This window comes from Chelon labrosus, assembly GCF_963514085.1.
Source record: "Chelon labrosus genome assembly, chromosome: 18".
Lineage (NCBI taxonomy): Eukaryota > Metazoa > Chordata > Actinopteri > Mugiliformes > Mugilidae > Chelon > Chelon labrosus.
In genome coordinates, this window is record NC_140351.1 from 13,557,710 (window position 1) to 13,572,580 (window position 14,871).

The 14,871-nt window shown below is 40.5% G+C and overlaps 2 protein-coding genes across 2 annotated transcripts; one reads left to right on the plus strand and one right to left on the minus strand.

Annotated features, from left to right (window-relative positions):
- Positions 1 to 6,401: 6,401 nt before the first annotated feature.
- Positions 6,402 to 12,068, plus strand: LOC311503598 (uncharacterized protein). Its single transcript, XM_084566413.1, has 3 exons — positions 6,402 to 9,700; positions 11,174 to 11,291; positions 11,705 to 12,068. Exons 1-3 carry the CDS (start codon positions 7,189 to 7,191, stop codon positions 11,943 to 11,945), a joined length of 2,871 nt encoding a protein of 956 aa, XP_084422539.1. The 5' UTR covers positions 6,402 to 7,188; the 3' UTR covers positions 11,946 to 12,068.
- An 865-nt stretch (positions 12,069 to 12,933) lies between these two features.
- Positions 12,934 to 14,726, minus strand: ccl20b (chemokine (C-C motif) ligand 20b). Its single transcript, XM_084566414.1, has 4 exons — positions 14,270 to 14,726; positions 14,007 to 14,109; positions 13,384 to 13,458; positions 12,934 to 13,293 (listed from the first exon to the last, which is right to left on the minus strand). The coding sequence occupies exons 1-4, from the start codon at positions 14,478 to 14,480 to the stop codon at positions 13,248 to 13,250; spliced, it is 435 nt and encodes a 144-aa protein (XP_084422540.1). The 5' UTR covers positions 14,481 to 14,726; the 3' UTR covers positions 12,934 to 13,247.
- Positions 14,727 to 14,871: the final 145 nt, after the last annotated feature.

Below are 14,871 nucleotides of genomic sequence, written 5' to 3' on the forward strand. Positions count from 1 at the left end.
CGAGGAAACTTTACGCTGACTCCCCGTGGCGCGCAAGCAGTGTCGTTACCCCCGGAGAATAAATAAATAAATAAATAAATAAAAAACAAAGCTCTGTCACACCTCTCCCTCCCCCCCAAGGACCCTCCCGACCTCCTCCTCCTCCTCCTCTGTCCCCCTCCACCTCCTTCCTTCCTCTTGCAGCCAGGTGTCTCTCTCCCTTTTCCTTCACCCTATATCCCGGTCCAGTCCTGCCTGAGCCCGGTGTCGCGTCCCGTTAACGCAGCGGAGCCCTCGGTGCGGGACAGCCCGGGCGTGTGCGCAGCGGAATCCGGTACATTCCGACTGCCGGAGCCAGTCTGACATGTGTCGCCTCTCTCCGCTCTCTGTCTCCTTTCCCTCCCTCCTTCCCAGTGCGCCAACCCTGGCTGTGTGTGCGTTTGATAGCTGCAGAAGGAAAGGTGTGTAGGTGTGTGCGCACCGACAGCAGCAGTGTAGGATAGATAAGTCACACCGGACTCTACTCCTGGCAGCATCTCTCTCTGTCTCTCTCCCTCTCCCTCTCTCTCTCTCTCTCTCTCTCTCTCTCGATATGATTAATACACGCACGCGCACTGTGGGTGGCTGCGCGCTCCCATCTCAGTGTGTTTCCCTCTGGGGCGCTAGGAGCATGCAGATATGAGATATTCTCTGAAGATATTTAATCATCACCGTGTTTTACATGTAGCTACACAACCACGGAGCACATATACACACTTTCTGCTGCTGCTGCTCCAGTGTGGGGAAACTTAATGAAATCTCTCCAAACATCATTACTCTGCTCCCTGAAACCATTTATCTGCCCCGAAACAAACCTTAGACAGATGCACAGATGAGGGTGTTTTCCGTTTTCGCCACATTTTGTTCATTTTGAAAGACGTTTGAGTAGCAGCTAAACCCTGCACTTGGCCGGCAGTAGTGCCCTTGAGAAAGTCACAGAGCCGGACTATAGGCAGCCATTATTAAGAAGCTTGTTCCTCCAAAGAGTGTGTTTAATTTGTAAAGAACAGAGATGTAGGTTGATAGAAGCGAAGTCACTATAAGACTGTAGAAGAATATGGACTTCCTCCTGTTGGTCAAAGTGAAGCTAATATTCCGGGGATACCGGCGCCATCTTGTGAGTTTGTCGACCAGTCGACAAGGACTATTCTCCGGTACCAGCTAACAAAAAGTCTGCTCTAGGTCTTTCGGACGTCCCCCCTAAATCTGGAGACGTCACCACTGCTCCAGGGTCTACCACCGTCACAACCAGAGTCAACCAACACTTTCCCCTACTGAACCTCAGGTCTTTGCCATCAGCCTCCTCTCTGGCTCTCCTGGTCAACCTTCAGGCAGTAGCCAGTAGTGCCTTTGGTTCTCCTCGTCTGCTCAACATCCAGGCCAACCCCCTGACTATGACTTTTTGAGGCCACAGGGTCATTATCATGGTTTTGGGTTTTGTTTAGGTTGTGTTACTGGTCGTTGTACACCCTGCCCTTGTGTATCCCGTTCCTTGTGTTTGAGATAGTTTTCTCCTTTGCTTTGTTACCCCTACGCCTTTTTGTTTAAATAAGGTATTGTACGTACTGTCTCTCCTCTGTCCTCTGTCAGTTCGTCTGGTTTCCCCACATGTACAGTCGCATGTTTCTAGTTATGTTCACCAACAGGTTTCCCTGCATTTCCCTCGTGGTTCCTGTGTTCTTGTTACTCCTAGTTCCGTTTGTTTGGGCTTCTTTTGGTTTTTGGATGTTCCCCTTTCCTTCTGTTCCACCTTTTTATTGGATTCTGTTTGGATCTATTTTCCATTTTGTTGGAGTGATGGTTTGGACATAACCTGCCTTAACACTGCAGCACCTCTTGTTCCCGTTAACTGTAAGTTTAATTGAATTCACTTTAGTTGTTTGTCTTGTGTGGTCTCCTATGTGCCCTGCATTTAGGTTCTCTGAGAACATTAAACATGTCAAGTTTAACTACTCTTAACATACTTTAAGAGAACAATGTAAACACACACCACGTACTAAAAAAAACTGCAGCAAGACTTACCAGAGACAATTTCAAGACAAATATTTCCAAATCTGTTTGCTTTTTTCTCATTTGGGTGACGTAATCCTCCAAGATCCTCTAATACAGACTCGATCTTCAGATTTACATCACTGTCGCCTTTAACAAGCCAATAGTTGCTGCAGTAATAATGGAGGATAGATGCTCCTTGTGCTGGGAACTGCAGCAGTGAATTTAAATATATTAAACTTAGCCGTGTGGTAATATGAGGCATGCAATGATTAGGACATTATTCAGTTTAATCAAATCGTTCAGTTCCATTAGTATGGAGATACCCGCTCATCTTTCCAGCCTTTCACAAGTGCACACAAAGTTCTGTAATAAATGTGTAGTAAGTACTGGAGGCACAATCAGATCAGGTTTCTTTTTATTTGATTCACTGCTGCGTCATCTCCTTTGAAGGTGGATGTATGCACATACAGCAATCCAGGGACTGTTGGTGTTGCCTTTCCCAACAGAGACCTCTGCTGGTGACAAGTGCAACTGAGGTTGGTTAAGAAGTAAAAGTGGGCTTCAGAAAAATCAAAAGCATTAAGCATTCATTCATTTTCTGTAACCGCTTATCCCAGCTGTCATCGGGTGAGGGGTGGGGTACGCCCTGGACAGGTCGCCAGTCTATTGCAGGGCTAACACAGAGAGACAGACAACCATTCACACTCACATGCCTACGGTCAATTTAGAATCACCAATTAACCTAACGAGCATGTCTTTGGATGGTGGAAGAAAGCCGGAGTACCCGGAGAGAACCCACGCAGACACAGGGAGAACATGCAAGGCTTTTTAGTTTGATGTCCACGATAATAATAAAAAGAGAGCTCTGACTGGGGAGAATTCTCGAGATGGTCAATACCAGTCAAATATCAGTCTGATTAAAAAGCTTCATGCAGTTGAGACAACATTCAGATCAGCTCCTCGCAGATCTCTAATGAACTGAAAGACTTGAGGGAGACATGAGGAAACAGCACTGGCCTCTAGACTAGTTACTTTTCAGAATTGCAGAACTAAAACTCAGAAAAATGAAACTCGACAGAAAAAAATGAATTAAGAGTACCTTTTTTAACTTGAAACTGCAGCACTTATTGTCATTTGTTGTTGTTTTTCTGTGGAGTTCACAGTGATTTCTGACAGAAACGTTCACACTGTAACTGGGCCCCGTGAATCCCACAAAGGATCGGTTCATTTATTTGGTTTAGGAACTGCTACTTCACAAAACTGAGGATGAGGAAGTAAAAAGAGGACTGAAGAACATGAATGCATTCATAAATCATTTTCACACACTGAAGGAACAGAGCAATTTAATGCCCTCAATAAATGGCGCTTTGTTTGTATGAACTGATGGCTCATCCTATTCTGCGTGTACAAAATGACCCATTTTTTTTTTTTTATGTGTAAGTGCAATAAAACATATTAGACATTACTGCATATTTACAGACACTGAAAAGCAAAACTGGAACCTGCAGTTGGGCATAATCATGCCATCATCATCAGTTGTGCAAAAGCAAAAATTTTCTAATCTAAAGGAAAATATGTTTTTCCCAACCACACAGCATCTGAGTCACTGCTGTATGACTTACAATGAAACAATTCACTGGTAGCTGTCAGTGCGTTCAATGTTACAAAGCAAAAGGGAACTATTAATGCCCGATTCAGCACAAATAAATACACAAATGAAGGCAAAAATAAATATGAGGCAAATGACTGTGCCCATGTCAGTACTAAACTTCCTATTTCTTGGAAACAGGTCACATTTTACAACATATTAAACAGAAAGAAACACACACTTTCGGTATATCCCTTCAATATCCCACCCCCATTCTCACAATTAAGCCCATGAACCACCCAAAGACCTACTAAAATATATACTAATATATATATATATACAGCTCTGGAAAAAATTAAGAGACCACTCCCACAAATGTTTCTTAAATCAGCATCTCTACATCTATGGCAGCCAGTCCATTCCAGTGTTTGTTCGATTCCAACACAAGCCTCCTCATTCTACTTAATAATACACTGATCAGGTGATCACCTGAACCAAATCTTATTTTATGAGGAAGATTATAAAAACCACTGCTGTGATTAAAGATTGAGATTATCCCACCAATAATGATTTCTAAACTTTTCCTAAATTAAACTATTAGTGTTGTGTTGTTTAAGAAATGTTTTCTTTGCATTATTCGAGGTCTGAAAACACTGCATCTTTTTTCTTATTTTGACCAGTTGTCATTTTCTGCCAATAAATGCTCTAAATGGCAATATTTTAATTTCAAATTTGAGAGAAATGTTGTCAGCACTTTATAGAATGAAACAAAAATGTTCATTTTAATAAATACATAGCAAAACCAGCAAAACTGATCATTTTGCAGTGGTCTCTTATTTTTTTCCAGAGCTGTATAACACCAAAGGAGATGTAAGATCCTTCTATTTTGCATTCATTTAAACATTTAATACAAAAATGTGATATCAATTTAACAACCTGTGTGAAAATCTGTAAAAACAAAACAAAACAAAACTGCAATTTCAGAGTTTGTTTTCCACCCGTCCCGCCTCCTGGAGATATGAATCCTTCTCTGTGAAAATGTAAACCAGAGGATGTAGCATGTTTCTGAAGGACAGAGTTCCCCTTTGGTCAGGGTGGATTCCCAGGAGGCGTCCACCTCCAAGATTTAAATATTCTCAGCAGCATGGTTTCACTTCATTCTCTCCATAACTGAGTAAATATGACTCCTTTCCCTCATAACTCACTGTGAAATGCTGCTGTATCTTAGCCCAACCCAAGACAGTCTTCACTTACTAAGAGAAGCTTTTCCAACTCTCAGCAAGCCAAGCTTCATGTATTGATCTTCTGACGGTGGGCTCACTTTTATACGACTGATCTAGTTTCCTCAAAGTGTTCTGAGGCTCCATGCACTGCCCTCTCAGAAACCTTCAGTCTCGCCGTGATTTGATGCTGAGAAAGCCTTTAGAAAAACAGTCTGACACCTTCACAGTGCTTCTGTACGGAAGCATATTGCTGCCACACTTTAGAAAAAAAATATTTTTCACGTTTTAACAAGATAAGTATCACGTTATTACATGAAATGATCATGTTATTTCATGAAATTATCACGTTATTTCATGATAATGATATTTTCATGTTATAAAGTGAACATTATCATGAAATAACGTGATCATTTCCTGTAATAACGTGAAAATATCTTATCTTGAAATAACATGATATTATCACGTTATAACGTGAAAATATCATTATCATGAAATAACGTGATAATTTCATGTAATAACGTGATACTTATCTTGTTAAAACGTGAAAAATATATTGTTATAACAAGAAACTTTCACGTGATTACGTAATAGTAAATCTTTTTTTGTGTGTGTGTGTGGCAGCAATACGCATCCGTACTTCTGAGTTAACAATATTCTGCTGGAAAATTGAGGCCCAGACTGGTTCACGATGGGCTGATTTGGTTGTCTCACAAGTCAGTCCAATCCATTGACTGATGCTCTGGTCAGCCATGTCATTATGACCGCAGATTGAATAACACAAATCTCATTATCATGGCACCTGTCAGTGGGTGGAATATTGTGCATTACGCATGTCAGGTTTGACCATTTTGCTCTAAAAGCTGATGTGTTAGAAGTAGGAAAAATGGTAAAGCAGAAGAATTTTCATGACTTTGACAAGAGCCAAAATTTAATGATCTGTAATGGTCAGTACCAATCAAAAGTGGTCCAAGGATGGGACCAGGATGCATTATGGGAAGAGGGTACGCCAACGGAGGCAGTGTAATGCTTTGGCCAACGTTCTGCTTGGAGACTATGGGTCCTGCCGTTCGTTTAAACGTTTCTTTGACGTGTAACACCTGCCCAACCCTTTCATGGAAACGGTATTCAGTGACGGCAGTGGCCTCTTTCAGCAGGATAATCCTCCATGCCACAAAGCAAAAATAGAATGATCTGAGGAACACGACAAGTTCAAAGTGCTGCCTCCAAATTGCCCAGATCTGTATCCAATCCAGCTTCTGTGGGATGTGCAGCACAAACAAGTCCAATCCACCCCAGCCAATTGAAAAAATCTGCTGCTAACATCTTGGTGCCAGATGACACTGCGCACCAATAGAGGTTTAATGCATCCCTCGACGGAACAGGGTTGTTTTGGCAGCTAAAGAAGAACCTACAAAATATTAGGCAGGTGCTCTTAATGTTACGGCTCAGTGGTGTAGACTTAGACTTAGGCTTCTTTAATGTCCATAAAACTTACATAAAATGGAAACTTGTCTTTGACAGTGGCATAAAGAGTATTTCTTGTTTCTCAATCTTCAGACTGTTCTGATACATTTATATATAACAGATTTCCCATGTTTTTTTTTATCAAACTTTTGGACACCGCTGCACGTTGTTGTGTCTACAGCTGAACAATAGAAAGCATTCCTACAAGGCAGCAGAAAAGAGGAAGTGCTACCCTCAGCGACTCATTTGCATTAGTCAGTTCTGGACATTTCAGGGGAAGTGGGCAAAGCCACAACTCCTAGTATGACAATAAAATAAGTAAAAGTGAAGGAAGCGAATTAACATTAATGTCAGAATATCAAACAATTCCCATTAATTTCTAAATATTGCTTTAGATAATGGGGAACTTGATACTCATGAAAACGAGATACTGCCTGGAATGGTGCGAGGCTTGAATATATTCGGCACATTTTAAAGGTAAGATGACAAACAAAAACAACCCTCTTCTCTTTCTCTACAGGAAGCTTTCACTTCCTCAGTCGATCCATAAAAAGAGGACAGAGCGACGACAAAGGTGTATTGACTCTTCTGATCTTATTCCAACAAGTGAGGACAGTTTAACTGAAGGCTTCTGTGTGAGATCAGTGATTCATCAGCTCTCATTTATGTGGCGCAGTAAGTATTATTTGTTATAAGGATTCATATTTCATGTATTTTTCCTGTTTTTAGAAAAGTTATAGACACCATCTAAGGTCAGATTTGGTTCCATATTCACATATTTATAAAAAATACCATGATCATTTGTAATGTTCTACATTTGTTTTGTTGCCGATTGTCCTCTTCTGTCTGTTTCCTGCATCTCCGGGATTATCTTCACCAGTTGATGCGTCCGTTGGAACAAAAATGGGTACAGGATTGAAACCAAAAGGCGGCTCAAGATGTTGTCAGCTCAGCATTATTTTCCTCTTGTCGAACGTCATCGCTTTCGCTATCCCAGTCGAGGGGTTCGCTCTGAAGGGTTGCCGAATCAGCTACAACATAGCGCTGTGTGACAAGAGTCAGCTTGAATCTGTTCCACAAGATATTCCCTCAAATGTGACAGGCTGCAGTTTGTCTGCAAACAAAATTTCAAGAATACAAGCATTCGATTTCAAAAACCTACCCGCCGTGAAGCAGCTAGATCTCAATCACAACAACATTTCGTGGATAGATGCCGGCGGTTTTTCCTATCTGTACTCCCTGGAAAAGTTAAATCTAAATGACAACAAACTTGCTCACCTGGGAGAGAATGCTTTTGATGGTCTGAGCCGCCTCATTGAACTCAGAATTTCCAGAAATCGCATCAAAAAAGTGACACCCACCTCCTTTAAGTCCATGAGGAGCTTAAGGTTTTTGGACATTTCTAACAACAGACTGCAGTGCATTACGAAAGTTCACTTAATGTTGCAGCATCTGCCACAGCTACAGGAGCTGTACGCTAGAAGCAATGATTTCAAGACTTTTCAGGCATGGGAACTAACAAACACCTCACTAAATCTTCGGTTCCTTGATTTGTCCAAAAATCCTATCACGGCCTTCAGGATGACTGCCGATGTTCTACCAAATCTCACCTGGTTTAAAATCGGCGAATCTCCCACAAAACAACTGATGAAATGGGACGTGAGTAATGGCACTTTCCTGAGTCAAGTGTCTACTCTTGATATTAGTGGGCTTCGAATGGCTCTTGATGACATGAAAACTTTACTAGGCGCAGTGAACTCGTCGCTAACTACTCTGAGGATAAATGGAATGAAAGGCCACCTCAGCACACTGATCAACATTTCCTGCACCATCCCAACGATGTCCAAGCTCCAACTTCGGGAGAACAATCTCAATTTTATTGGTTCATATACATTTAAATTGTGCATCAACTTAACAGAATTAGATTTAGCAGAGAATCACATGAAAATTATCCACGACGACGCCTTCACATCCCTTCAAAATTTAAGGATCTTGACTCTGAGTCACAACAAGCTCCCATCTGTTCCAGCTGCCACAAGGAATATACCAACCCTCACAGAGCTTGATCTCAGCACCAATAACATTAGCGCGCTCACTTGTACGGATTTTGCCAATCAGACAAAACTCAAAGAGCTCAGCCTTTACCAGAATTCAATCCCAGCTCTGAAAGAGTGTCTCTTCAAGGATTTAATAAAACTGCAAACCCTTAGGCTACAGACCAGCAATATAATCAAATTAAATAATGCCTTCAAACATCACCTGCCAAATCTTAGAAGTCTGCATCTTAATGGAAATAAACTCACCGCTATCAAAAACAAGGAATTCCAAGGCTTGCGATCCCTCCAGAACTTGTCATTACATCAAAATGAAATAAGTGAATTTTCAAAGGACAGTTTCATTGGACTGACTAAGCTTACCGACATTAGGCTACAATTGAATAAAATTACGAAAGAAACCATCAACACAGGCGCTCTCAATGCTCTGACTAACTTAAGAAGACTGGATTTGAGGGACAATCATATCAGATATACGGACAGCATAGCTTTATCTGATCCACCATTTTCTAATCTGTCCCTTTTGGAGGAGCTGTCTATCCCTGGACAACACTACAGGAATAGGGCTCATCTGCCCCTCAACTTCCTGCAAGGGTTGACCAATCTTGTGCTTTTTGACTGCAGGAATACTGAACTTACATCTCTGCACAAAGACACGTTCAGCTACACGCCGCAGCTGCAGCGGCTTAACATTGCCTCAAATGAGTTTGCCCAACTCTCTCCGGATCTGTTTTTACCAATTCCAAACCTTAAAAGCCTTTACATATCCAGAACAAACCTTCGATCTCTAGATTTTTTTAAAGATGCCAACCTGACCAATCTGGAGTTCTTGCAGGCAAGAAAGAATGCATATTCCATTATAAGCAAAGAAGTAATAAAATCCCTACCAGCTCTGGTTTATGTGGATCTCCAGGGTAACAGTTTCACATGTGACTGCGATAACAGCTGGTTCGAAGACTGGGTGGTAAAAAGCCCACAAACACAAGTCTTTGATGCCTACGGCTTTCTGTGCAACTATCCACCTGGCTTTAAAAACCACAAGCTGTTGGACTTTGACACCCGGCAGTGCATACTGGACACCGGCTTCGTCTGCTTTGTGTCCACCACGTGTACAGTGCTCTGCTTCATGATCGTGTCCTTCACCTACCATTTCATGCGGTGGCAGCTGGTCTACGCCTATTACATCTTCTTGGCGTGGCTCTTTGACACAAAGCATAAGAACAAGCAGGGTACTAATCAGTATGACGCCTTTATCTCCTATAACACTGACGATGAGCCCTGGGTTATTGGCAAGCTCTTACCAAAACTGGAAGGAGAACAGGGCTGGAGATTGTGTCTGCACCATAGAGATTTTGAACCAGGTAAGACCGCCTTTACACCTGCCAGTAAACAAATACTTTGAATTCAAAGTTTCAGCCACATTATTGGCTTGTGACAGTCCATAAGGGATGACTCTACTGATTTTGGTGATGCTCTGACTTTTCCACCAACAACACCACAAAATTTGCTTCTTTTTTCTTTTCTTTTCTTTTTTTTTTTTGGTGAAACGTCTCCATAACTATTGAGATTCTGTATAAATGTTGTCAGGTCTGTTAGGCACTATGGAAATCTGGAGCACACACATTGGAGCACACACACCTAAAGGAGAATACTTAGCTCAAGGGGACACTTGTCGTTCAGTGTCCTGGTGGACATAGCTGAATTCATGCTGCAACCAATGACAGTAGTCAAAGTAAAAACTCAGAACTAGAAACTGCACAGCTAATAAGATTTCCATCAACCTTTGCTAGACTAATTTAGCTAAGTGTGCAAGTAAACATTAACATGCTAACACACTTAGGTAAACAATAAACATGATAGCCTTTCCTTTTTGAGCAATTAGCATGCTGATATTAGCTTTTAGCTTAAGATAAGATCTAGTCCCATTCAAGATCAAACTTCCTAAAGACCTCACCCTTTCTTTACAGACCTCCTAAGCATTAGCATGTTAGCCTTGCCTCTGAGTAATTAGCATGCTCATATTAGCTTTTAGCTTAAGGTAACATCTAGTCCCATTCAAGACCAAACTTCCTAAAGACCTTGCCCCTTCATTCCAGACCTCCTAATCATTAGCATGTTAGCCTTGCCTCTGAGTAATTAGCGTGCTCATATTAGCTTTTAGATAAAGTTAACATTTAGCCACATTACTTGCATTTCCTACATTAAGTTTCCCAGTCATTAATTTGCTAAACTGCCTCAGTTGCTTGGCAGAGGTGTTTCCATGACTTACAGCTTGAACACCAATCTTTCTGTGTGCCTTTAAACCACAAGCTCACAAGTTCAATTTGAAGGCAGCAATGGACCGTAAGGACATTTTTCACCTCTGACGTTGTTAATACCACAAGAAAGAGGTGTTCATGTGGAAATTCCTTAAGGCAGCATTTATATCAAACTAGAGAGCAGAAATACAGAAAAATGTTAATGCAAAATTAGTGTTAATCATTTAGCAGGGATAAAAGACAACATCGTATTCTAGTATTATATAGCATCATATTAAGATGCTAATACCTTTATTGTAAAAACACTGTTCAATCTGACTAACAGGTCTCAAATATTTCCCAGGATGCTTTTAGACATCTCTGCACTTGTTACAGTCTGGGAAATCTGTTCACATCTGATTTCACTGTACAACAGAGATGTCATGTTATGTATATACACACACTGTGAGCCACAGCAGATTTTCAAATTCTGTACTTTCATCTTTACTCCAGACGATGTCAGTAGAGTACTTCGCTAAAGGAAAGTACAGACACCATGATTTAATTTGCCAATATTTTCCTTTCCTTCTTACTCAGGTAAACCCATCATAGATAACATCACGGACGCCATCTATGGAAGCAGGAAGACCATCTGTGTGATCAGTCGCAGATACCTAGAGAGTGAGTGGTGCTCCCGAGAGATCCAGGCAGCCAGGTAACATGTTCGCCATCTAGGAACCTGTATAGTTTATCCCGCTTTGACTAAATAATAATTTCTAAGGAAAAACTTTAACCACTTTGCACAACTAAGATAAGTTTTCATCCAAAAAGAGAAAAAATTAACTGAAAACTTCAGAAAAGTGGGAAAAAAGCTGCAATTTTGCTTAAAACATTTCACTGATACATCATGACTTTTTGACAAAAACACATAATCTGAAGATAGGAGATTATTGACAAACGTAAAGAAAAGCGGAAGGGTAATAAAAAAAAACAAATTCAGTCATTGGGTTAAAGGGAATTTCTTGTTATTTTATCCTCCATCTCTCTCCTTTTTTAAGCACATGTTTATCTCTTGTTCCCTCTTATACAAACCCTTTAAACTTTCTTTGCCTCCATCTTGATTTCCAGTTTCCGCCTGTTCGATGAGCAGAAGGACGTGCTGATCCTGGTGTTTCTGGAGGAGATTCCCAACTCTCTGCTGTCTCCTTACCACCGCATGAGGAAGCTGCTGAAGAGGCAAACCTACCTGAGCTGGCCACGAGCCAAAGAGCACCCCGAGGTCTTCTGGGAGAAACTCCGGCAAGCTCTGAAGACGAGAGACAATCTGGGCGAAGACCAGATGCTGCTCAGTGTGGTGGACTCACAGTGATGGAAAATGAATGTGAGGACATATACAGTATGTGTGCTTCACTGCTTGTGAGAATTGGAGGAGCTGCAGGTTAATCTACCATCATGCTAATCAAACTGGAAAACCAAGTTATGACTGAGCATGAATGAAGTCTGTTTATAACTTTGTGAGAAGCTGTCAAAAAGGAACTCACAACAAGCTAAATGATTTTCAGTCAGTGTAAAGTGTCTGACCTCAGTCTGACATACAATCCACTTTCAATCTCACAGATATATTTCCTGGTTACAAAGGAATCAAGTATTCCACGCACATTTTAAGTATTTTCCTGGAATCTAGTAAAATGTGAAATTTTCACACTTTTTAAAACCCAGCGCGCTGACAAGCTTTGTGCATGCTCATAGCTAGCTATTAACTGTTAGCTAACTTCTTTGGATAGAATAGAATAGAATGTCTTTATTGTCATTGTACAGGTACAACGAAATTAAGAGATATCAAACATTTTCCATAAACTACTTTTCTAATTTTCACATTTTAATTATATTAAAGCTAACCGTAACGTCTGCACTGAATTAACATATGTTTTGTATAATGCTCTTTTATACATGTATATACACACATATATACACACACACACACATATATATGTCCCATATACACACAGACTGCTGCTTGAAAATGCTACGCCCAAAATAAATGGGCTACATCAGCAGCTGCAGGGTTTATTTGTATATTTGTGTCTCATAATAAAAGTAACACCTCTTTACTGCAGAGGCCACTAGCACTGAGATCACCAGGATATTAGGTTAGAGGGGATTGAAAGGGCGGTAGCTAATGTTAAGATGGACAGACATTCATGAATATTTATTTCATGACTTTAATACGAGTTTCTCATTATTATATTTTGGGGTACAATTTCTGTGACAAATCCAAAAAACATCAAGTGTAATCTGATATTTTGCTTTTGTTTTCATTGTAATAAAATAAAGTAACTCACACACATGTATTATCAAATATCTGTTTTAATAAGTCTAAAATCTCAATTACAATCAAAAGTTCCCACTTTTTGAGAACACAATCTATCTCTCTGAGAGAAAACTATAAATGTCAGACATTAACAGTTTATTTTCTTTTGTTTTTAAGCACTGTAGCTACAAGTACAGCTTTCTGTGTATTAAGAATACTACAATTCCCCTGTTTATAAAACAGAACCAATATACACAATAATAAAAAATATATATATATATAATCACACAAGAGTCCATGTTAATTTGAAAAATGTACAATATGAAGTACTTTTCTCTGGTGGGTGCAGATATGAACTCTTTACTTTGATGTGGGGGCCAGAGGAGCGTTCTTCCTCCTCCTTTCACTGCAAAGAAGAATTAAACATTGATTAGTTTCAGAGACAGCAGCAAAAACAGAAACAACGACTCAGCTTCAGCTTCTTGTTCATACTTACTCCACACACTTCATCCTGTTCTGGGTCCAGTCCTGTGTTGGGTCGGCGCACACGAACCTCCCCTTGACGTGGAAGCTGTGGAAGAAACGTGATCACGTGAATGAACTTTAACACATTTGAGATGGAGTTTCCCACCCAGGAGGTCTCATTCCAGCATGCCAGCTTGACTATTAATCCCACAGTGTCTCTGCTAAATATTAACAAACTTGCCCAAACTAGTTCCTCTCATGATCGAGTTCAGCCACATAAACGAACCTCATACTTTATTTGTTTTGACCAAACACTGAATATCTTATACACGCATTGACATTATTAGAATTTGCTGACATTAAATGTGCACATTTTTAGATTGTGCTTGGTCTTTAATGACAGTAAATTAAATATTTATCCTTTTTTTTCTTCTTTATTTTTTGCTCTAGAGCTCATATATTTTAAATATTTAATGCATAATGCATATACATACATTTTTAATGCTTTTAATACTTTATATTCTCATACATTTCCACGTACTGATGGTATTGCAATCCCCCGTAGAAATAATAAAGTAATCAGCCTTTCAGTTTGTTTGATGTCTTATTGTTTTCCTTCATTTAACTGCAGCAACAATTTAACCATCAACTCACATGATGGCCTTGATGTCACAGGAATTGTTTATGGTCTGGATGGTGTAGCCCTTAACTCGTCTGCAAGGCAGTGGACGCTTGGTGTAACTCAGACAGCAGCTGGCTGAAAACACAACAAACACAAAGCAACTGTAAAGAATCTCCTGGGAACTTTAACAAGTTATTTTCAAAATACTCATTAGTACGTTGAACCAAATCAGAGTGATCATTTAAATGCATGAACAATTTTACAGAGTCGACAGATACCTGGGTGAAGGACTTACCTGATTCTGTGCTGCCGATTAAGGCGGCGATGATGATGAGGGAGCACAGAGCGGCCATGAGTAAGACTTTGCCGTTTGCCATGGTCCCTGACTTGGTGCTCTCACTCTGTTGGCCTTTGTCTGTGTGAAGCTGAAGTGGCGGTAAGCACCTGAAGGCGTTCAGTGATAGTGTGGCTGACACCGCATGCTGCTCTCTGTTTAAATAGGGCATGTCTGGGAATTTCCCTTTTGGAGGTGGGTTGTGCAATGGGTGTATGCTATTGTTGAGATCTGGAAAAAAAAAAAAAACAGGATTGGAGCATGGTACACAAACTCAATGACAGCTTTCAGTTACCATAAAGGTTGAAGGAAGTGAGGAGGCAGGTACAATTTCCGAATTAAATATTAACAAGCAGAGCTGTTGAGTGCTGGAATTGTCTGAAAGCCGATTGCATGTGGTTGCTGAACATACAAGTCTCATGTTGTGGCAGTTTAAATGAGAAGTCATGTCATTCAAGGCAGCCCTACTCTGACGGTGACAAGTTTGAAAAACACTAGCATTTGACTTCTCTTCATAGACTGAAACTTTTATGGTCGGTCAGGTTTAAGGTTGCTGTGGCTGT

Excerpts from the sequence above, each read along its gene's own strand:
- LOC311503598 (XM_084566413.1), top strand. The coding sequence starts at position 7,189 with ATGGGTACAGGATTGAAACCAAAAGGCGGCTCAAGATGTTGTCAGCTC. Across the intron at positions 9,701-11,173 it reads CCATAGAGATTTTGAACCAG|GTAAACCCATCATAGATAAC; the intron begins GTAAGACCGCCT and ends CTTCTTACTCAG. Across the intron at positions 11,292-11,704 it reads CGAGAGATCCAGGCAGCCAG|TTTCCGCCTGTTCGATGAGC; the intron begins GTAACATGTTCG and ends CTTGATTTCCAG.
- ccl20b (XM_084566414.1), bottom strand. The coding sequence starts at position 14,480 with ATGCCCTATTTAAACAGAGAGCAGCATGCGGTGTCAGCCACACTATCA. Across the intron at positions 13,459-14,006 it reads TGTGACATCAAGGCCATCAT|CTTCCACGTCAAGGGGAGGT; the intron begins GTGAGTTGATGG and ends TTTCTTCCACAG. Across the intron at positions 13,294-13,383 it reads AACAGGATGAAGTGTGTGGA|TGAAAGGAGGAGGAAGAACG; the intron begins GTAAGTATGAAC and ends TCTTCTTTGCAG.